At 41.3% G+C, this 24,869-nt stretch overlaps 1 protein-coding gene across 3 annotated transcripts in view; it reads left to right on the top strand.

Moving 5' to 3' along the window:
- pdzrn3b (PDZ domain containing RING finger 3b) overlaps nucleotides 1–24,869 on the top strand; it is a 108,766-nt gene that overhangs the window by 12,531 nt on the left and 71,366 nt on the right. For all 3 annotated transcript variants that reach the window (XM_083892877.1, XM_083892876.1, XM_083892875.1), the window contains exon 3: nucleotides 311–418. In XM_083892877.1, the coding sequence (XP_083749003.1) occupies nucleotides 311–418 (108 nt within the window). The remainder of the gene's footprint in view (nucleotides 1–310; nucleotides 419–24,869) is intronic.

The following is a 24,869-nucleotide window of genomic DNA, read 5'->3' as shown; positions in this document are numbered from 1 at the left end:
AGCAACTGTGCAATGGTGTGTTTTAAATGCCGTAAATAGATACAGTAAGTTCACAAACTTGGTTGAGTCTGGATATCCTTGACAGTACATGTCAGCACTGGAAGCAGAGGTGACAATTCAAGTGGCAACTGTGAGTCAAAAAGATTGTGATGATTATTTTTAGAAGATCGCCCACCCTTTGAAACTTTGCTAAATTTAGTGCTGACATCAAAGCACTTGTCAAAAAAGATTCTACACTGCTTCTGTCCTCAACAGTCTAAACACTGTGCTGTGGTTATTTTGGAGCTAATAACTGTCATTTGTTCCACAGGATGATAATGACGGCACTTCAAATGAAGGGATCTTCGTATCTAAGATTGTTGAGAATGGTCCAGCAGACAAAGAAGGTGGCCTTCAACTCCAGGACAGAATAATAGAGGTACGTGGCCTTCCTCAAAGTGTTTCGAAAAGAAACGGAAACTGATGTGCTGTACATGTGGAACTTGGATTACATGACAGCTGCTGCCTGCCCCTATGAGATGATGAGAGCTCAACATTTCTGTTCCAGTGACCCTTGTAAATTTCAGCTCAAGGATGTAACTTGTACATACAGCTCAGGTATCCAGATATACAGTACTTCCAACAATCGACAGTCGGCCAAAGGCTTTGTTGAGAGGGTGATGCCCCTGCAGATATAGGTTGAGATAAACCTGAGGGGAGGATGTCTGTCTTTGATTTTGCTGACTAAGATCATGGCCCTGTGTTCTTTTACTGTAAATCCCCTATGACAGAGCTGCTGCGCAGTGTCCTCCCCCTGCCTTAAAACAGAATCTTGTGTGGAAAACCCAACTCACCCTAAGGTCAACTGGAGGGATGAGTTGAGAAACTCAACAACACAAAGGTTGCTTTTAGGGGACGGTTGTCCGAGACAAACTTGCACAATGGCTGCATTGAACACAGAGGTTTGTGTGGATTACAAGTGTGTATTACCACGTGCCGCGCGGTGACAAATATGGTTTGTTGCTGGGTTTATTGTCAAACCTCAGCGAAATTGCTTTCGAGCTTTATGACCAGCACATTGCACACAGAGATGTTTGTGGAAAATGTTTACAAGTAAAGATGGCTCCGACATCTGGACTGTGTTGATCACCACATTTATGTTGATTCGCTAACAACATAGTGCCACAAGTCCGCTGGCACATGCCTCACCCTGGAGTTTGAAGTAGTATTGTATATACGACGCACACCATTACGTGAGACGTGACATGATAGTCCTCAGTAACACAATCAAGGGTCTGGAAGCTCACTGCAACTTGAGATTTGTCATGAGATCCCTTCACAAAGGACAGGTTGAACCGGCAATACACTTGGATCATGGGGGTTTGAGGTCAAAAGAGTCTGCAAGTGGGCCACAAGCTAGAGGCCACAAGCTTGATGACGAAGTGGAAGTGTATCTTTGCACTCATCTATCTGTTTTTATGAGCTTGCGTGCATGTGTGAGCACAAGACAGTCGGGGAGTCATGTTAATGGGCCAGATGTTGCTGTTACATGAGATGATATCTTGTGTAGGATTTAGTGTTGCGATAGCCACTCGCAGCCATTTATTATGAGTCGACTATTTCGCTTGGGGATCATTTTGCACTTATGTTCGTCTTGTTGTTGAGCTATTGTGAATGAAGTCACAAAATCTTCCGAACAAGACCATATGAGCAGTGAGGATGTGAAGAGCCTTAGGAGGTCGTGAAGCACCCTATTAAGTGACCTGCTCTTTTCAAGAAATGACGGATTACACGACAAAACCCAACAAAATAAATCATTCAGCCATTGAGACAGAAATGCATAGAAAATGCAGAGTAGTGTTTTACATTTGTGCTTTTCAGTGGATAGGAAACCTGATAGTGAAGGTGGTTCATATTTCGAAGACTCTTTGTTGGGTAGTTTCAGCAACAAAAAAAACTTCCATGTCATGTTTTTTTTTAGCCCACAATATGAAATGCAATGTTTGTTGTTTAGCAGGTTGCATCTTTAACCTTAGGTGATTGGATGTATGAACATTCACTTATAGTCTTTTATCAAGGGAATTTAATCCCAAGCACCTGAAGGCAGTTTCATCCCACATGCTGTGCGCTTGTGGGATGAAACTAACCAGTTTGTGACTTCAGTCTACTGAGCATCCTATGTGGGATGAAGTGCTTTAGAAAAACAGATGTCTTCAAATCAGGTTTCACATCACAAACGAAATTTCTTTGCAGGCAAATACTGCCTGACCTCACACAGAGATACATAGACAATAAGAACATTATTATTATTCAAGATATTGATTTCTACCCTGCCTTCTGCCCTATATTATCTGGGATTGGCACAAGCAACCCTCATTTGAAGGATTAAGCGGTAGAAGATGGATGGATGGATATTGATTTCTGAGTATGAATTTTTATCTTGCAGTTTGCCTCAGCCATAACAAATAACATTTGACAGTAGCACTGATTATAAACACTGTACAAGCTGTGTAACACAAGCCCGCTATCAACAAAAGTGAAACATGCCAGGTGGTCCATGTTCGGACACATCCTAAGAATGCCGACCGACACACCTGCACAAAAGGCTTTGGACTTCGCCCTGATAGGATCCAACACATATAGATCCAGAAAAGGAAGACATTGCAAAAACTTACTGAGTCTACTGAAGGCAGACCTGAAAGAAAGAGGACAAGGACCGTTGCAGTCAGAAAGAAACCTACGGGAGCTAAGGAAGCTTGCGACGAACCGGACTCAGTGGAAAAGATTGAAGGAAGACTGATTGCGGCTGCAGGATGTTTATACTACTGCAGCAGCAGAAAACAGTGGACGACGACGACTGATTATATAATAATAATTATCTAGAACCAGTCATTTTATTTTATTTATCAGTCAGTTCATCAGTTGTTTCAGCAGGACTTAGCAATGTGATAGTGAAAAAGCCAGCATCACCAGTATAAGCTTGAAGATTGCGTCATTTCCCCCCCAATCTTCGCCAGTTAAATTTTTCAAATTTACCACTTTGTGATTCTTCTTCTTGTTTTGTCCACAAACCAAAATTATTCAGTTTAATTAATTCTTTGTTAAGTAACAATATGTTCACATTAAAGAAGCTGAAATATCAGAAAGTTTGTTTTAATTCTTGAGAAAAAAAAAAAATCAACCGATTAAACAGATTATCAAAATGTATTAATCAGTCATGGAAAAGGTTTATGTTCATCTGGAACAGGTGAAATGTGGCTCACAAACGTACAGGGGTGAACATTTTGACAGCCTAGTATAATGTTGTTATGGAGATCAACCTCTTTGTCAAAGGACAATCATATTACACGGAGAAGTGAAAAGTGTTTCCACCTAAGCAGACAGAAAAACCACAGCTTTGACAACAGCTACAGAGCTGTTTTCTCTTCCTGTAGTCGAGGTGTTAGTTCCACTAAGTCTATATGGAGGTAACATGTACATGATGATCCACAGCTAGTCCTTCTATAACAGGCTCTTAGCGGGGGAGTGTGATAGCAGATGGCTGTCCTCTAACTGAGCTACAAACTGGTATAATTCAACACATGAATGCCTCCTTGTTCATCCAGACATTTTTCTCTTAAAAAACCCTTGAGCCGTGTTTGCTTTTGCTTCGCATGTTAAAAAGTCTTAGCACTCTTGGTCAGGATCTGTCCACTAAGGTTTGATAAATATGTTCGGATTCATCAGAGGTTCTTGTCTTGAATGAATGACTTTCTTTGTATGTAATCATGTACCCTATAATCATAATTGATTGACTGTGTGTTTTTTAAGAGATGTTTACTGAATATGTGGAAACGTCATCTCAGCGGTTTTGTCTTCTCTCCTGTCTCACACTGAGCAATGCTAGACGTCCAGTAATGTTGTTGCTTAGTATATTTTGTTTTCTCAATATTTTTGCTACAATCTCAGAATGTTCATGTCTGATCTCTCTGGAAGAAAAATAATGCTTCCGTCTTTGTAGAGTTTGTAGAGTTCGAAAATAGGAAGAGAATGGAGATGCCAGGCTGTCGTTGTAAATGTCGGCTTGTAAATCCTCAGCAAACATTTTTAGGTTGCAGAAGGTGACCAACAACAAGTACTTTAAAATAAACTGACATTGGTAGATGGCAGGTTTTAATATGGAGGATGGAGTCATGTGTGTTTTTGGCTTGGACAGGGGCCAGCCAGTAGGAAAGAGTCCTAGCTATGATGATGTCCACGTCGATATTCAAACTGGACGTAATTTGATTTAGAAAGTGGGACTGAATACTGATTTTATTCACTTTCAACCACACAGGGTGTCTCAAAACCTGGGCCAAAAATAGCAGTAATGTTTGTGCTGGCACAGTTCTGTAGCAGATGATGCAAGTCGAATTAACTTACAGTTACATCTGTTTGTTTGAGATGCTTTTTTTCTTTTGGTTGATTACGTTAAGGGAGAGCAGGAGGAATGTGGTGGAAAACAGTTAGGGGTCATAATTAAACGTATTTGCAATGCAAAATAAGCTGCTATAAATCCAGTTACTTCATTGATAGGAAGTATAACCCTAAAGCCCAATTTATACTCCTGCAGAGTCCTCTGCGTCGACGCAGAGCCTGTCGAAGAGCCTCTGCGTCTTCACCGACTGCACTAAATATTTTTTAAGTGTCCGTCACTCCGTCAAGGGACAACGGAGACGGCAAGAGCTGCGATTGGTCCTCAGGACAGGCCGAGCGAAGCTGCTCTGTGCCGGCTCACAGTGCGCACCGAGCGTCCACAGAGGCGGAGCTGATCCCCGCCGAGAACGTCGCTGCCAAACTATAAATACGTCATATCTTAATACACACACGGCACATGTTCAGACTCTAAATGGCCAATTTCTCGCCTCAAATTATCTTAAAACTGCGTTCCGTGACACAGAAAAGTGAGAAACGGCCACTGTTTCAACAACAACAGTCTTTCTCTCTCTTTCTCTCTCAGACGCCATTGCTCACTGTAGCCAAAAGCACAACAACCTTGCGCAGCGACCCCTACTGATCGGGCGGGAAATTGCAGCGTGTATCCGTCACCACGACGCAGAAGTATGAAGGCTCGAGGTGTCGCCGTGGTTACGCAGTCGGAAAACGCATTACGCAGTCGGAGGAGTATAATGTGGCCTTAACCCTAACTCATTAACTTATTTTAAAAAGTTCAGTTTCAGCTGCTATATAAGAGTTGGAAATCTTCAAGGCAGCACTTCTGTAGTTTCTTTCTTGCCATTAGTTGTGTGAGTTGCGAGGTGACCCACGGTGAGCCACTAAACACCTCAAACCTCCCTGCAGTTACTCAAGTATCAAGTCACCAGGCAAGAGACGGCTCAAAAGCCAGTCAGACAGCACTTAGCAGTGACTGACAGACATGCGAAGTGAGCTCTGTTGGAGGTGGGTCTGGAGTGTGCACGTTAATGAGCCTTCACCCCCTCTTTGTTGTCAGGCTCTCCATCCAAGGTGAGAAAGACTGAGGTATTTGAAGAATTTTATGAGAAACGTAAAAAGACAAAGCTGACAATCATTTCAAGATTTTTCCCCCTAATGCGTTCCTTACGATTGGAAGGCTGTACGGTCAAAAAGGGCAGTTTAATGGAGAGCTAGACTGATTAATCAGCCACTTTTTTTTTAACAATGGGCTGATTTCCACTCTTTTGTTTTCGGTAACTTTCACTAAATGCAGCTGCAACTTAATTTGTCATCAACAAATCAATTTTATCAATGTTGTTTTTCTTTTGATAACCTGAATAATTGCATTTTTAGTTTATACATTATTTTTTATCTATAATATGCAAGTTCACTGTAGTGAGGCACAGCATGCAGTTTGAAGAGATGTTAAGCATTTTTTGATTTTGAACTGTTGTATTTTATCAGACGAAGGGAATAAAACAAACCTTTTTCAGCCATCTTCTGAACTGTTTCCAAAGATCTACATTGAGCAGAGAAAAACCCGTCACTGTTGACTTCTAGTTAAATGGTAAATTCAGTAAGGAATCAGGAATGAAATTGGGAGTTACACAACTGTCTAACTGTGTATCCAGTGTCCTATCAGACATGCTGGATTTAATAAAATAAAAATAAAAATAAGTTTCCCAGGTGTTATTTCTGACCCAGAGGGTGATGAGGAAAGTTGTTACCCTAAGGGGGATCACATGTTGTTTGGCATTTCTGAGGCAAAAAGCAGATCTTTGTCTGGTTCTTTATTAAATTTTGGCCCCTTGTGCAGGCAGTGTGTTTTTCCCTATGTGCCTAAGCAGAATGTGGCCCTGCTCTGTTGCTCCTGCCTGACCAAAGACAGGATGAATCCACGAGCCAATCCTTTCAAGCAAGCCACATTCCTATGCCCCGTGGTCCAGCCGAGGCAGGAACGGGACATTAACAACAAATCTTAACTTTAAAAGAGTCCATAATCAGCTTCTGGTGGAAGCTGCTGCCCTTTTGCAGAGTTTGTTGTAAGAAGTTGAGGACAAGGACATCTTTGTTTTGCTGTGCTCCACATGAGGGGGTGGGGGGGGGGTTAAGATGTGGAGTCGTCTCAGTCGAGAGATGGTGTGAGGTGAGCTTACACTTCACTCCAGCCAAAAGGCTGCTTTTGTCTCTCTTCCTCACCGCACACACAGTATATTGTATTTTCCACTCGGGTTCAAATGGCTCGCGTCCTCAAAGCCGTGCCGATGTTTGATGATTTTTTTGGGAGACGTACAGTCTGGGGCTACTGTAAATGTGTTTGCTCAGCTCCAACACGGTCACTGCCGGCTCCTTGTTCGTTGGAGCTTGTGGCTTAATTTATGGCTCCTAAAAGGTTTTTGAAGGGGAGCAGAAATAGACAGGTGTAATTAAGGCTAATTTTCCTGCCAATCAATCACAGGCCTTGTGTAAATGGATCAGCAACAATCGGCTCAGGTTGCTCCGCCAGCTGCTCCTTGTGTCAGCTCCTGACCCCAAAGCACAGACTGCCCACTGACTCCTAATTAACTACCCTCAATTAAACCCTAATAGGCTGATTAACAGACCCTTAGTTGTGCTGTAATGGCCCGTCGTTTCCTCCCAGTGCCCCTCTGAAATGCATCCTGACTGCAGCATGTTAATCACCGCCCACTCTCTCTTTCTCTCTCTCTCTCTCTCTCTCTCTATCACTCTCCATCGCTCTCCCCAACACTCTGTCCCTACCAATGTCTCCCTCCATCTCTCTGTCTACCAGGGCAGAGACTGGTCTCAGCACACTTGAATTCCTGAGACAGAAAGTCAGGCGCCATTTTTAGATAAACAGACTCACAGACAGATAAAGGGAAAATAAATAAATAAGAAGCGCCCGTAACTCTATCACTTTAAGCTTTTCAACAGATTTTCTAACAAAGTTATGACAAGTGCCTGGGAATTTGAACTTACTATTAGGAAAACGGTAACATTGCCTCGTAACCAAGCAAAAGTGCACATTTACTAGCCAAAACATCCTCTAGCATGTGGAGTTAAGCCTTAAATTTCCTTCTTTACCTTGGAAACGGCATTTGGCTCAAGACTCTTACATCCTCCTCCATTCGGTAGCTTTCACTCCTATCTCAATTTTCAGCTTTCAGAAACTCCAGAACAGCTATTAAATCAACAGTCCCTAGTCTGTTACAAAGCTCTTAACTTGTTTGTGGTCTTCTTTTTCACGTGTGCATGTTTTTTTTAGAGATGCAATGATTTGACAACCAGAAAAAATGTAATTTTCAACTAGTGTTTTAATTGGTTTGTAATTATAGATGTCAGTCAAGCACACATCTCAAAGTCTGTTCTAGGTCCAGCTTCTCAAATGTGAAAAAGTTGTGCTTTTCTTTCTCACATCATAGAAACATGTACACCTTTTGACTTTGGAAAATATAATTGGCAGTTGATAAAAAATAATCGGTATTCGCAGCCAAAAGATAACCCATAAAAATCTGCACATGAAATATGTTTTTTGCCAAACTGACAGCAAAGAAATCTGTTAATATTCTGTTCCCTCTGTCTATTAATTTTATGATCACAGCCTGTATTTCACAGGGGAACCCAACAGAAATGAGAAACAGTGGCACAGTCCTAAAACCATCGGCTTTTCATTAGATTTATCCTTCTGTTGCGTCGACCACAGTTTAAAAAGAGTCTTGATCTAAAAAGTTGTAAATCTTTGTATCCTGCTGCAGACGAGACAAAGTTTTCCGGGATTTGTCCCGCTCATCTCATCTGTACTTGAAGGACAGAAATGGCACTCGACAGTAAAATACTGTGGCATTTGATCAAATAAACAGCACTCAGACATTAAGCCTGTATGGAGAAAGTTTACTGTATTCCTGTTAGAGATGATGACAAACATTAAAATTAAACTGGGACTGGTGATAGAGAAAATGCCCCTTGCAGAGAAATTAATTAGGTGGAGAAACAGAATAACTCAACAAATGCTGACAAGCATACAGCTTTGTCTTTTTTTCCCTGTTTGTACTGTTACATAAACTTATTTGTGTATAATTTCAGCCGAGCAAGGCGTACACTTAAATGTCATCTGACTCAACAACTGGATTCTTGCGAGACATGTTTTATGACCAGTGCCAACATCATGAGGATACACGGAGGGACTTTCCTGTTTTACTGCACAGATTCTGTCTCTGACTTGTTGGCAACAGTTTTTTTGTTTTTTTTCTCTTCATGGTAATGTCTAAAGGCCGACAGCAAACGAAACTATGTTTGTGAAGCACTGTGTGAACCAGCATCAGTCCTTCAGTAGATTATAGGTTATAGATTTTGTTCATCTATCAAAATGCCAGTGTACGCTCGTCTCCCTCTCATATGGAACCACTACAGTCACTGCTCCATTGAGATGATGAAGTGGACCTCGTTTCTTTTCCCACTGCTTTGTAGGACTATAATCCCAACTCACTGTTAATCATGTACAGTAGGTTCCAACTCTTTTTTTTTCCTGTGACATCAACAGTCAAACATAAAAGGTTTATGAAATCTGATTCCAGCTCTGAGCTGTAACTCATGTCTGCCCTCAAAATCTCAATAAATCCCACTCTGAAGCACTTTGTCCAAACTTCTAAACTCATTAAACTTCCTCGCAAGTTAAAAAAAAAAAAGAAAAAGTGCAAGGCTGGCCATCTACAAGGGCAGCAGGGTGATTTACATGAGTGCAGGGTCAGAGTTAATTATTTTAGCATTAATGCTTTGAGCTTACTTGAATTAAGGTACTTTACATTCTCAGTGAGGTGAAGGGACGTGCTTCAGGTTGCTGCCCTTGCTTCTGGAGGCAGACAGTGTCACGGTGTGATGAATGTGGCGAGTTATGTGTTACACATCTGCGTTCAGCAGTCTTCTGCGCTAAATCTCAGCTAAATGAATAGCACAGTGCACCCCTTGACTCCTGATATTCAGCCTCCTGTTATGGCGGGGGGGGGGGGGGGGGGGGTGGAATCTTAAAAGCCCATTTTACTTCAACATACACAGCCTAGAAGTCTGAATTGCATTCATATGCTGAACTGAATTATTGAACATTTACTTAAATAAAAAAAACAAAATTTCTGTACATTCTGAACAATAGCGTGACAAAACTGTATCAGAGGTGCCAGCCTGACCTTCAGAGCAAGTGTGAAAATATTCTGAACGCTAATCGGGCTGCAGCACTGAGGTCATATCCGACACTGCTGCCAACAGATGTTAAATTTTATTTGGGCTTAACAGATGCAAAACACACAAGGCTGACATCACTGTACATAATTGTCCCTCCTCTATGTGACAGATGTTCACTAATATCTGAGCTAATTGGACCTCAGGAACTCTTTTACGTATTTAGTTCTGCAGTGTAAAATGGATATGAACACCTGCTGTCTCCCCCCCCCTTTTTTTTTCTTTGCTGACTAATACTGATGACACACCATGCTGTAGAATTGAAGCTCTGAAGCTCCCCTCCATTCAACAGGCATGTAGTGGAACAGTCAGCCGCTGTGCTGCCCTTTCTCATGCAAATGTGTGCAAATAGAAAACATTGTTCATAAGCGTGGTTCTCTGTCTGTTACGCCACCCTGTGTTGGCCTTTCTCTTGTTCCCCTGGGAGAGATGTTTCTTTTTCAACTGTTACCTCTTTGTCTCATTCAAGACTTCCTCTTCCTTTAAAAAAACACATCCTGGAGGAATGGCCAGAGTTGGCTCATTGAGCAAGCTTTTCAGGGAGTGGGAGAGAGAGAGAGGGAGACGTTCTCCAGGCGCCTCCCACAGACATCCTATCCTCAGAGGATGAGTTATTCTGTAGTGGGAAGTAAAGTGTTCTCTCTCCCTTTTACTCCCCTCTCTCTGAGACTATACATGTGCTCTCATTGCAAGACGACACGTCCCACTTTGTTTCTTCATCGCATGAAATTCACAGCTTTTTCTGAATCATCTTTCTGTATTTGTGGATAGAAAAGGTCACTCACTCGAAACTTGCCATGCATCATTTTGATAAGATAATGCTGTGTCACAACATTTATTACAACCCACTGTTGCGTTATTTTTTTTGCCAAGATTTAAGTATGAGGTAATGATTGAGTTGCAGTCTTAGCCTGCACATCCGAAGATACTCATTGGAGGTCAGGTCTGGACTCGGTGGATAGTAATCCACGTGTAACAGCTACAGGTTTCCTGAACCATTCTTTTGTACTTTGAGCTTGGAATATCCTAACATTGTCATCTATGAATATGCCTGGAAAAAATTGTATTCAGTATCATTTAGGTTATCAGCTGACAACATTTTAGGGGCACACAACCTTTTACCTGACCAACTGAAGCAACCCCAGACTGTAACACTGCTCCCCAGGCTTGTACCTTCGGCACTTATCCAAATATTACAAACAGATGTGACTTTTTGTATAACTTGAAAGAAGCTGCCATGACTTTGAATCTCACTATTCAATACCCACTTGTGAATAGGTGTTCAGTTTTGTAGTAAAAACATGGAACGCACTGCTGCGTTTGAGCTTGGTTTTAATAAAAGGACATGTTTAATAACTTGTCTCTTCTGTTTGTGCTGATCTGCTTTGCATTTTGTCCTGCCACCTCGTACCTGGGGTTTAAGAGGTTGTGTCCACACATTCCTCTAGATTAGTACTGTAGTGCTTAGGCAGAGAAAATAACTGTCAGACTCAGGAGAAGCCCGGGACCACCGGCTGAGAGCATAGAGCCCCGTGCCAGGGTCAATGCCAAGGTGTCAATAAAGCTACCTGTGCTCCCCACTAACAGAGGGGTGCATTGATCTGAACCTCAGCAAGAAGACGGCATGTAGCTCTTAATCAGGGAGTAATGCCAGCGGACACAAAATGTCTGCCGTTTTGCTGCATCTTGGAGTGAGAGCCACAAAGATCCCCCCCCCCCCCCTTCTCCACTCTGTGTTCCAGCCTACCACTTGGCCAAATGTGTGATTGATATGTGCAGGTGGTACAGGATATCCCCCTGAGGAAGAAGTTCAAGCTAACTTAAAAGAGAATATTTTCCCTCCTTGCCATCTTGTAAAAACAGTAGCCTGCTGACTGAAGTCGGAGAAGGCCAGGGAAAGAAAAAGGAGTGTAATTTAATGTGTAATGTCTCTAACGTCATGCCTATCCTGGCCGGACAATAGGCCTTTGTAAGTTCTTTGAGGGCTCTTTTTTTTTTTTTAAAACACTCATAACACCATAAGCCCAGCTGCCTTGGGCTCACTTTTAAATACAGGGAAATTAAACCTTTTGTCACTCGAGTTTCCACACTCTCGTCTACTGTGACAGTTTACCTAGAAAATAAATGGAAGGAGGGTGCTGATGCCAAGAGGGAAGATGGAAAATAGTTCTGCAGTGTAAAGCAGAGAGCCTTTTCTTGTGCAGCGTGCTGAAGTGTTCCAATTCGTGTGTGCATCTGTGAGTGCACATAAGCTGGGGAGAAAACTTAGAATCGAAATGCAATCATGTGGCCTACCTGGCGTAAAGATTACGTTTTAAGCTCCAGGTGTGGTCCAAAAGGAAGCAGAATTTGGTTGTGAAAATGTCTAGGTTTTTGTCCGCAGAGGACCTTTCCTATTTTATTTGGACAATTTGTCTGTAGCATTAGGGTTAACACGTGCTGAAAGTTTGATTGCCGCTTTGTCTATCTTTACTGTAGGTCACCACCATCTCTTAGACGTGACCCAGATTTACACACGATACCTATTTTGTCTTTTGTTTTCATATCCTATGGCATCGCCGAGCCTTATACTGCCAGGACATGCACTCGTGGTGATAACGCACAAAAAGGCACATTATGAAAAACAAATATGAGAGCTCAGGAATCCTGCTACCTGAAGCCGGCTTGATGCAGATGAAGGGGAATTTGGCCACACAATTTGGAAATGGCACGTTCACGTTTGCCTTGACATCCCTTCAGTAGATGCTTTAGTTTACAAATATGTACCCAAGAATCTGAAAAAATGGGAATCAAATATTTTTTTTTTGTCTTAGCCATTATGAAAGGCGACAGCCTGTGGACTCTCTTTGAGAGGTAGGGAGCTTGTGAAAGAACAAGGTTGATTTTAACACTGTGGCCTCTCTGCTCCATAGCCATGCTATATCAAGCCAACAGCTGCTGTCTCTCTGTAAAGGCATGCTGACTGCCGGGGCTTGGTTTCCACACTCCGTGGATCTTACACAAGGCCCTTTATTTTTGGGCTTATGACTTAGAGAAAGCACACATACACACAGCTCTGCCTCTACCAGTTTTTATTAGTGATAGACATGAAACGGTTTATTCATGTCTGACGGGAAACCTTTAGTGCCCGGCTAGGCTTTAGTCTTGGCTGTGCTGCATAGCTGCTGTCTCAGTCTGGAGTGGAAGATTTTTTAAACAAGGTTTCTCAGGTAAAGGGTATGCGTTGTGCTCCACTACTCAAATTCCTTGAATTGGAGCCAAAGAAATGTAAGACCTCTCCCAGCTGTCCCCTGGCACATCCAGACAAGGTCTTTATCTGATCTGATCTGATTTCTTGAGAGTTTGAACTGGTGCAGTTTCAGCAGCATTGTTGCAGGTTGGTTCTGTGCACAGGCAGCAGAGAATGAAAGATAATGGTATGGCAACCAGGAACATAGTCCCCTGATTTTATACAATAGGTAAGGGACTTTATATGTAACCACTTGATAAAAGCTACTAAATTTGATTTGCAATTATACACTGACTGGCCAAAATGCAGGATTAAGGAGTTAAGGTCTGGACTCTGAGGTGGCCAGTCCATGGGTGAAAATGATGACTCACGATCCCTGACTCATTCTTTCTCAATTGTATAGTCATCTTGGAAAACCTGAAAAACCCACTCATTCATCATGTCCGTTGACCTTATTTTTTTTGTCACCTAACATTGCTGAATCTAGACCTGACCAACTGAAACAACCCCACATCATAACAATGCCCCTACAAGCTTGTATGGTAGGCACTTAGCCAAATATTCTGATTATGTGACCTTTTATTTGGCAGGGTGGTGTATTTTCAAACATTATCACCATGTGTTAAACTTGCTGGGAAAATAAGAACCACATGTTTGGTTTATTTCTGTTCATATATATATATATATATATATATATATATATATATATATATAAGCGTAGCAAAACTGAAAGCCTCTCTGTCTCATCTGGACCTCCTCCCTGTCCCTTACCTCCAAGTAGCCGCCTCGCTACTGCAGACACATGCCACTTCTGCACATTAGAATACTGACACACTTTCCTGCCCCCAGGAAAAAAACCTTCCTTCTCCGGCAACAAAGATTTCCACTTCCAGAATTCACATAATTCAGAGAATGATAAGGAAATGCTCATGACACCCGACTAACCACTAAGTTCATGATTCAGGTCGAGGTTGGAGAGAGAAGTGGTTCCAGACTGTTAATTTCTGTCACAGCAGAGTCAGAGCCCTGTGATTATTTTGGTGCAAAGGTCTAAATAAACCCAATGTGGGTCATAACCTCACTGATCTGAACCAAATGTGCACCACTGTGTGACCTTTGTTGAAAGACTTGCCATGCTAAGTGGCTGGATATGAGGTGCTATAGACTTTTTTTCCCCCTTGTTCTGCCATCACTGTCTTGTAAACTCTCTGGTAACAACATTCCAACAGTAAGAACAGAGCTGTGCACAAGCTGGCCTGTTTCTGCACTCAGGTTTATTTACACAACATCATTTGTCAAGGAGCCATCAGGCAGGTTTTTAGACAAATACACAAATCCTCACTTGAGCCAGCCTTTGAAGGCTCCATTAAAATGTGTCTAGACCAATGCATTTCTGGTGGATGCCGGTCCATTTCCATCCATTCTTTTGGTTTTAATTTCTTCTGTAGCTCCATTGAAACTATGGACATCAGCATGTACAGTATGTCACATACTTAATTCAAGTAAGCAAACACAGTTCATTATCATGGGATTCCTCAGAAGGCTGAGTGATTCATCAAGTGATGAAAGTTAACACTTTCAAACATGTTCAAAGCCAAAAGGACTCGGTCAAGTGTGCCATAGCCACCTCTCTGTCTTTCTTCTGCAGGAACAATTTACATGGCCCTTCAAATTCAGTCAATATTTATTTTTGTGTGTACACGAGGGACTGGTTGAAAAAGTATGGATCAGACGTCTCTTTGATCTATGGCTTTCTTCTGACGACTCGTAGAAGCTTCTATCCAGGCTGGGGTTAATCAGATGTCAGGCTGGGTGTTCATGGGTGCAGCTTCATACATGTAAGCCAAGGCCAGAGCTTACCTCGTCGACTATCCCCCAATGTTTCACTTCGTCCAGTTAAATTCTTTTTGGTGTAGAGATACAAGAATTGAGGATGGGACGGGAATTGGGAGCACAACTATACCTACAAAGAACACACAATTCTACACAGATCATTTGCAGCTTATTTCTAAATGACATCGAAATGCTTCTGAATCAGTTAATCATCAAGATCGTGTGCTGCCTTTTGCCAAGATTTAGCTTGAATCTTTTTCCATCCTCCTGTAACTCTAACAATCCGTTTATGTGACCATAACGTCACTGAGAATAGCCAAGACTTGGCTCTGCTGGTTTGAAAAAAACAAATCTTCACCTTCTTTTACTGAGAAGAACATGCCAACACGTTGAGGTCAAGGCCTATAAAAACGGCCACCACTGATTCTGCAATGGTGAGGCCCAACTTGAAGATCTCACAGCGAGCTCATATTCGAGTGCTTAATATTTACAGACTAGAAAGGGGATTAGCTTTCCCCCTACAATAACTGGAAATGTTTTCTCAGATGTTTTTGCACTCATTTGTCTGGCAGTAAAAGCACAAAATCACCGTCATTCATAAATGGCGGCTGTGGTTATGTGTCTCCGCCTCTCTCTGCTGTGTTTTGCAGCCCACAAATTAAATTACATGATGCAGAAACTCTAGGGGGCCAGACTGGAGACTCCACTCACTCAGCAGTCAGGGGTGGTGAAATAACACTCCTGCTTTGCCTTTTCCAAGAGCATTCTCTGCCATCTTGCTGAAATGACAAGTTGCTGCCTTTGAAAGCCTCACACACACACACACACACACACACGCACAGACGCACACAAACTCCCTCTCACTCTCCCTCTCCTCAGTGTCTCTTGCACTGTTTGCTCAGATGGTTCTCTCCTCATCTTGACTGCACATTTATTCCCTTTATTCTCCAAACCTCTGATTAATCAAGTATGACTCTCTGAGGAAAAAATGTAACTCGGTGGTTTTGATGCTCCGTTTCTTGTCAGTGTGTCCAAATATGGAATGTTTGGAGCTAAATATTAAGTCTAGATTTTTTGGAGGGGTGGGGGAGTCGATGTCATCCTGTTAGAGCGTCCAACATGAACAGTGTCATTGTAATGTCTTATGCACTTGTGATTTAGAGTAGATTCAGTCAATCAAATTGTGTCGACACATGACATGGAAGTTTAAAAGTATATCTTGTTAATGAAGTGTAGCGTAGTGTGATTTTCCCAGCATGTGTCTTGTGGGCAAACACCTCGAGACTCTCCATAAAGTTCGCAGTTTAACATATTGTGGGAAAGGAAAGACAACTTTTCATGTGGGAGGTTGAAGTGCCAAAAGAGAGGGTTCATGTGAGGAGAAGCAACACTTGGCTGCATATTATTTACATCTCTTAAACAGGGTTTTCACTAATGTTCAACTTAATGCACCTGGTAGTAGTGTCACCCAGCCGCTGCTGTTGTCACATATAGTGTGGAAGATGTTACTCAGGCTTTCACAGCTGACTGAACAGTTTATCCAGCTCCTACACAAGAGTGAAAGTCAACACGGAGAGTAAAACTGCACTCCTCATCCCCGGAACAAGAATCATTCAGGCGAAACCAGAGGAGGAACACTCACCCACAAACAAATGATTCACTTTACTTGGTGAGCGTGTTTGTTCAGCAAAATTTTTTTTGTTTTTTTTACCTCCTCTATAGAAAAATTATTACTGCTGTTCATACCAGAACTTAATCTATAAATAGTCAACAAGCATGTCGTATAGGAAAAGAAACTACGCCCTGACAAAGGAATGAGGCTGTCAACATGTCAGGAGAAACTGATCAAGACTGCTCAAAGCTCAAGAGGATGAAACTTGGAGCTGAGAACCAGCAGCACCTGAGATGAATTATGAATTATTCAGAGTTGAATCAATGATAAAAACACAAAAACTTTTTTCTCTCCCTCATGGCCACATCCCATTTATAGCCCTGCACCATGTTGCCATAAGCCTTGGACTGCGTATATTAAATCAAGGTTTTGCTTTGTTGCCAAGTAAAGGAAAACATCTTTGCATGTCAAGCCTAAGAACTCGTGTGTCCACGTCTCAAACCTTATGGAAATAGTCTGACGAAGCATGCCCGAGGAATGCATCATTTACGTATTTGGTTTTACGAAACTATAAAGAAGCCTGTGTGCTAGGCTCAGGTTTTTAAGATTGAAGGTGAAGGGCGAAAGATTCAGTTTTAAGGGCTTTTCATATGTAGCATCTAAAACATTTTTTTAACCAGGGTGCTTTTGGGGTTGTGCTCCTGTGGCGATCGATGTTACTAAGCATCCAAAAGATGGGAGCTGCTGAGATGACAGCAAAGTTGCAGAAGCCTCACAGAATTAACTAATGAAAACATAAAGAGAAAGTCTATGCATGGAGCACTGCAGTCCTACGTCTATAAAAAATATTACAGTGTTTGGTCAAGGGCTGGGGTGCCCCTGAGCAAGGCATCAAATCCCCTATGCCCTCCAGGTGCTGCCCACTGCTCTTGCACCCAACTTGTGTATGTAGACTAATAGTGTGTAAAAAGGATGGGTTAAATGCAGAGGTCAAATTTGCCATCATTAATTGGTGTGTTTGCAAATTTAAATAATTCTACTTCACTGCGGCTTTGCTATTTTTGTAGAAAAAACAGCACTGTCTGGGTGCATCCTATGTTTGAAATCCAAAATTAGGGGCGAATTTGAATGACTGAGGTCGGGGAAACGCCAATCAACATTCAAATATCTCTGAACTTGTCTTTGTCTGTGCCGAACCAATACTCTTAATTGAGAATTTAATCGGCAGATCAATCAGTTATGAAAATAATAGTATAGCAATAGTTCCAGATAGGACACGTCTGCTTCTGGATCAGTCCGTCAAAAGTGACTTGGAATCGAGATGACGGGAAGTCCAAATAGTATTTCCCTCGCCCTAGTTTTAACCCCAACTAAAAAAAAAAAATGTGAGTGCATGTGGTCGGCCCCCTAAAAAGCACCAATGGAGAAATAGCAAAAAGCTGATTTGTTTAAAAGAAATTGTCAACAAGTTCTTTGTGAACACGTTTAAAGAATGCTGAAGTCTTTGACACTGGTAAATGGAAACAAAGTGAGATGTTACAGCTCACATGCGTTGCAGATTTCTGGCTCGAGATGTTGGCTGTTTGTCAGCAACAGGGTTTTTGTTTTGTTTTAGGTGCAACATTTCTGCTGTGAAGGCTTGTACTTAAAGGGACACTGCGTAGTGTTTATGGGTTTATATGACCCAAAATCAACTTTTGTATACATATTATGTGCTCCTGCATTGTCTAGTCGCTGTATAGTAGTTTTTGTTTCATATTCGTAGTGTTTCAAAAATACCATGGTCGCGGGCCGCTGTTGCATTGCCACGACACCATGTTTCCGGTATAGACAAACGCGAGAGAACAAATCGAGCGCCGAGACGAGGCTGAGAGCGGATCTTTTTGCGCGTTTAGAATGGAGGACCACACATATTTTACAGCGGATGAAGGAACACCAGTACCTGACCGTAAGCCCGCACCACGGAGAAAGACGACTAGGACGACATTTGACCGGCTGAGGATACTGTATCGCTCAGGGAAGGGAGGGGGTGAGCAGATGATCAGTTTGTTGTTGTAAATTTCAGCCTCTCCTCTAGATGTCACTATAAACTACTTACTTCTCCTTTAACAGGCAGGTTTTATGCTGATTATCAAATGTGACCCTGCCATTTTGTCAAGTCTGCGCAAAAGGTCATGTTGAGGCACTGAAAGGAGCTTTGCATACTGTAAAACAAGCAGAGACAAAGGAGCTGGATAATGTATGTCTGGTCACCTTAAAGAAAGCTTGAGAAAACATCTCTGAACAGTTTCCCATGTGGTGCACAGGCAGACAAAAGCTCACACAACCATATTGGTGAAATAAAATATGGAAAAGAAAAAAGAAAAAAGCAGGGGTTGAATTAAAACAGGATCTCACTATTCCTGCTGGTTAATTCAAAACCTGTAGTTCCTGGCAGCTCTCTGTAGGCTGTCTGTCTGCCGCATTGCTCTAACAGGCAGATCCCCCCCAGTTCTGCTTATCTAAGCACATCCAGTCTGGTCCAGTTTTAAACCCACTGCTCACTTTCAGCCCCAATGTTTCCTCCTTTTGAGCTGGATGTGTGGTCCATTGTGAGTGTGGTATAGGGCTGGCAGCACAGAGACCACCAGAGTGAAGAAAATGTTCAGTGGGCTCCATCAGCAAGGGGGGCATCAGTGGGGCCTGTACCAATAATCAACATCTGTTTTGAAAATCATAGGTAATACCATTAATGCACTGAATAATTAAATGTAGCAGTGGAGTTTCCTTTTTTAGGAAATGCCTCCCACCAAAATACAGTATATTATACATATAAGTCACATATCCTGGGCTGCTCGGATACAAAAGTGAGATATTGCTTTTTAAACCACCTACCAAGCTCCATAAGAAGCCGAGGACAAGAAAGGCGTATATTATTATGTCATGCTGTGAAAATTATTGCTTCAGTAATTCGTGGTGAATATGAAAATTTGAATGTGTTTGTATGGAGCCATTGGTAGTTAACCAATGGCTCCATACAATCCACAGAAGAAGCAGCCACCAAACACACCCTGGATGTGAACAATAACAGCATTCTAAACCCGTTTAAACTCAAATATGCTATTTAATAATAGCGTCTGCCTGCACATATGCCTCCTTTGTGTTGATTCTACATGAAGTATTTGATTGAAACATCATTATTACAAGCACGAGTATCACAACTAAAGTCAATCACAACTAAATAATTTGTTATTTCTTCAAATATGTCAGCTTTAATGATTAGAGCAGTGATAATGTTATGAGAATATATACAGTATATTCTTAAAAGAACATCTTTTTAAATGCACCTGGGGTTTATCCAGGTGTAAACAGTTTGTTTATCTTTTTCACATAATATACAGCAAATCTAACAGTGTGAAAGTAACACCAAAAGAGTACATGCAATTCTTTATTATTATTAATATTTGGGAAATACAAACACAGTTGTATTAGATTGTTCTAATGATTTTAAAAAGCAGTCAAGCAGTGTTAAAGTAACACTAATATACTCAATTGAACTCATTATGATTGAATCTCAGTGTTATGTTAACGCTAAATTAAGTCTCTCCTAATCAGAAATGGTGTGATATTGACACATTCGGTGTTACTTTATAAAAAAACAAAAAAACATACTGTTTCGAGGAAGGCAGTGGAATGATAACATCATCCCATTTGAGGTGTAACGCGTGATGTTCCCACATGTTAAATTTCGCAATCGTCCTCTGTGTTTAGCTTCTCGTTACCATAGAAAATGCCGGTTCTGCTTGAGTTCAAAGTCGCACCTATAATTCTTGCTAGGTATCAGGGGTATACTATAGGAATAAGATGGATAGAGAAAAGCCTTGTTAGTTTCTTTCTACATGACTGATTTGATGTGAAAAAAGAAATCAAAAGTGAAATCTCATACAATTATTAAATCATATTTAATTGATAGAAAGTTACACACATAGACATACTTTGTAAAACAGGGGAATTGCATCTACTGCTCAACTGTGAAAGTGAGTAGTAAGTGGTGGTAATGTAGCCTATGCAAAATGCAGTATATCAGTCAGGTAAATGGGGGAGGACTGATCTTTGCAGTTTAAATGTTTAAATGAAAATGTTGCCCTGCTACATGTTATGGGAGCATTTATGTTAATATACTGTACAAACATTGATAATGAACCACGACATTCGCGGATAGTATGTGAGTGTGTGCTACAGCTATAGCGGCCACACCCCCACCGTCTCAGAGCAGATAATGAACCTGAAATGATTTAAAACCTGATTTTTAAGCACGTGGCTACTTTTTTAAATCACTCACATTTTCAGAAATAATATTTTTCTCACTTTAGAGGGACAACTTTGTGTGGATGCATTCACCTCATTGCCAGAACCAGCCATTTTTAAAAGCATAATCTTCCAACAGATATTCTGCTCCCACAAAGAAGAAATAAACAGCCCATTTTTTGCAGTTACTGGTTTTCGTTTTTTCTTATTCTGATTGCTGATCAAGTGATTTTTGATGATGTAACTAACTACAATTCAAAATACTTTGTTACTGTACTTAAGTACACATTTCACGTATCTGTACTTTATCTGTAAATAAAGTACAGACATTTACTTTTACTCTACTACATTTCCTCTAACTGTCTTTGTTACTCGTTACTACCAAATAAAATCAGAAGAAGTAGATTTGGTAATCGTCTGTATTTATATAGAGCTTTTCTAGCCTTGAGCTGCTTTACACTACATTTTTGCCATTCACCCATTCACATGCTTCAACTTGGGGTTAAGTGTCTTGCTCAAGGATACATGTTGACAAGCAGGGGTAGGAATTTAACACACAACCTTCCAGTTGAAAGACGACTCGCCCTACCACTGACTACTACTTCAAAACAGTACATGCCATAAGACTTTTACTTAAGTAATAATATGAAAAAAGTGACTTGAACTTCAACCAAATTAATTTTCTGTTAAAATACGTGTACTTTTACTCAAGTATCCCTTTTAGGTACTTCCTAGAAGACTGCTTATTTCAAACAACTGTCATTTCAGATCCAGACTATTATTTACATTTTGTTGCCGTCACAATGTGCAATTGATGTAGAAATGAGGCTCAGATGTCACTTGACAGCACACTTCGCAGTGTTAACATATGTGTGCAGCTCTGTGTCCCCGCTGTTGGTCATCTTTCACAAAGACACAGTACATGGGATAAAACAAGCAACTACACTATGTGTGACATCCTTTCTTGTTCTTGACGCCTAACATCTGTCAGACTTGGCCATCGTCGGGCTGATGTTATGTCGTGTGATTCTGGCATAAGATGTTTCACAAAGCAAACTTTATCTTTGGTCCAAATGTTCCGCTTCCTTCTTTCCGTCCTTTGAAATAATCGTCAGTGTAAATCACACTGGGGTCTGTTGGAAAAGTCACATCCCTGCAAATGAAAATATGCAGATAAGTTATGCCACATCGTTTAATCCCACAGCCTGAAACTGTCTATGCTTGATTTCAATGATAATGTCGATGCTTGTAGATTCTGGCGATTACTGGATCTTTACATGTCAGCAGAGAACCCTCACCCCCCTGTGCGCTGTACAACAGATCTGCTGCCATGCTCGTTTTCTTCCAACTTGTAGGAAGACTCATCCTCAGCCTCCACAGCGTGAGACGGGAACAGCTGGGAGGCTCGCATGTCACGAACACATGATTAATGTGTATGAGCAGAGCATCACTAACATTGCCAGAAGAATTCTTACTCTTCACTGTGTCCATATCGGGGCTGTCACTTTTTAAAAAATCTTACATTCAGATATCTGCTTGAACCGAAGAGGAAAAAGTTTAAACTTGAACTTAAAAAATGTGTTTGAGTTCAAAATATACATCACCCCATCTGAAGTCATTTGTGCATTGGCCAAAAGAGGACACAATGAGTGCAGCTTGGCCTCAGATCCACTTTGAATCATCAGAAGTCGGTTACAATTATGTTACTTTGTTCTAAGGAATGTGGTTCTTAACCTGAGTTCATATCCTTATATCCATAACTTTTGATTGTTGGAAAGAAAGCGTCATCACCTTTTCAACTAAATAAGCTGCTCTCTGCGTTCATGTTTCACAAGTTTGATGTCAGCGCTTCTTGTTCAAGATCACATGAAACCATGATGTGGAATTTAATTGTCTGTCTGTTTGGAAAAGAAACACCTTGGCTTAAAGTGAAAGGAATTGTTTTAAGTACAAGTTTCTTCAAAAGCGAGCTGTCCTCAGTACTGTGTCCCATTTTGTTTCACTCCAACTGTATCGTTTCGCTGAGCTTTTTCTAGCCACACAAGTGCTTTGGTCACATTGGAACAGCTGTGCACAAGATGCAGCATTGTTTTCAGTTTTCCCGCTGAGTATTTACAAGTGTAGTAATTCAACTTATAATTTAGCTTTGTTTTGTTTCAATTGTTGGTATTTTTCACACAAAGACAGAGAATAATCAAAGACAAAGTTGGTGGTGACTCTGCATGCGCTCCTAAATCAAGTCGTCAACCTCCGAACGCAGTGATGACACGGGCCCATATGACACCATAGCAGCCTCTGATATGCTTTTTGTCCACAGAACAAGAGAGTGTCATTCCACACATTCTTTAGCAGAGCCTCTGTTCTCTCAGGATGACCTTCAACTTATCTCTCCATCAGAGCATGTCTGGGAGAGAGGAGGAGGAGAACAAGAGAAGGGGGTTGGGGTGAAGGGAATGATCACACACACACTAAACTGGTCTAGCTCGTCGGCAAACTAAACCCCAGAGAACTTGTTCATGTTATTCTTTATGTGAGTCTGGTTTGACTGTAAGGAATAAAATCTCTCTGTGTGGTTTGTGAGTGTGTTCTTGGGTTTTAATCTTTGCTAAAGCCCATTTAAGCGTTAGAACTTTGGAGTCTGGAAGTTTTGTAAAGTGAAGTATTTCTTTTGGCTGGTTCTTCCACCTCTCTGAGGTTCTATTTTTGGAGTTAGCCTTGGGTTTAGTGCTTCATTTACATGTAGGTGTACCAGAGAATATGGAATCAATTTAATTATTATTGAGTTTCACAGTTGTTGAGGTTAACATCAGACTAGACAAGCAAACGCTCACACTCTGATGTAAGATTGAGGTCATGAAATGGCTGATGTTGCTGCTGTGGACGACTGGCTCAACTTTCATTTTGGTCTCTCTGGTTTCTCCAGGCTTCCCACAAAGGAAGCCGACTTGAGAATTTGGTAATGCCTGCCAAGCTTGTCTCCGCAGTGATTTTACCACCCTGTTACCCCCCAAGTAGAAGAGGGTCTTGACGAGGGCTGAACTATTTGGGTAAAATATCTAATTGCAATTTTTCTGATATTATGCTCCTGCAATGTGATTATTACCCCTGCCAAGATTTTTGTTTTGCTTGTTAGAAGGCAGCATACATCAAAACCCAAAAAGCAGACATATTTTTGGCAGATTTATTTTATGACTGTAGACTGTGTATGAAAGAATGGATGGAGTCCTTCGGTATCCTGGGCATCCAGGAAGAATATTTGAGTGAACACTAGTGTGATTCACAGCGTGGTTGCAGGTAACGCCGCTGAACTTCCATCAATCAAGATTCTGGAGGCTTAAAAATGGGAATTCTGAATATTTCTGGTTGGCCCACTTGGTTGTAGCCCAAGGTAGAAATGATTGGATTTTGGTGGAAAGCTGCTTTGTGTTCCTTAGGAGGGTGTTCTCTGGTTTGTGATATCATTTGTAAAGTCAAGCTTCAGTTTGGTATTCATTGTGTTGTTGATTTGAAATTGAATAGAGCATTACTACATTACATTTTCAAAATATTAGCTAATATACTCTAAATGAAGTACACAAACTTACAAAAGTGTAAAACGTATGTGTTTAATCCATGCATTATTATTTGTAAAAACTGAATTGAACTGAATTTGTGAACTATATTGCTTCAAGTGTTCAGCCCCAGTCTTTACGCTTGCTTCATGTACTGTTGAAGATCAGGTTCTGGTGGTTTCTGCTTCTCCAAGCAGTTACGATTACATCCGACTGGATATAGGAAACGGTCCAGGATTTTTCCAACTTTCTCTACTTCATGCTTCCACTTTCATAGTCAAAATGTCAGTCTCACTTTATTAAGTCATTTCAGCTCTGTTGCCTTCAAGAGCAGCACTAAACCTGTCACTCGTCTATTATGCAGGCCAAGGATGCACCGAGTTCTGTTGCTAGAATATTACCTCCTGTCACAGTTATGGGGTCCTTTTGAGGAAGCGAATCTAGGTGCGGAGAGGAAACTGCCGCTGGCCTCTGACTTGAGTTTGACTCGCGAAACTGCCATCATGTAGTAAATACTTTTACTGACTTGGTATTAATACATGCTTTACTGCTGCTGCATTAATCCTATATCAGGACAGAAGCACATTACAATTGAAAATGTGAAATGTGGAACTTGGATATAAACGTGTCATCATACCTCTGCTAAGGCCAGTCAGTTCCCCACAGTGTCAATACATTCAAAAGCATCATTCTCATTAGCAAGTTGGCTTTT

The sequence above is a fragment of the Microchirus variegatus genome (genome assembly GCF_963457635.1).
Source record: "Microchirus variegatus genome assembly, chromosome: 7".
Lineage (NCBI taxonomy): Eukaryota > Metazoa > Chordata > Actinopteri > Pleuronectiformes > Soleidae > Microchirus > Microchirus variegatus.
The sequence above is the reverse complement of the archived record's forward strand: the minus strand, read 5'-3'. Positions and strand labels throughout refer to the sequence as shown.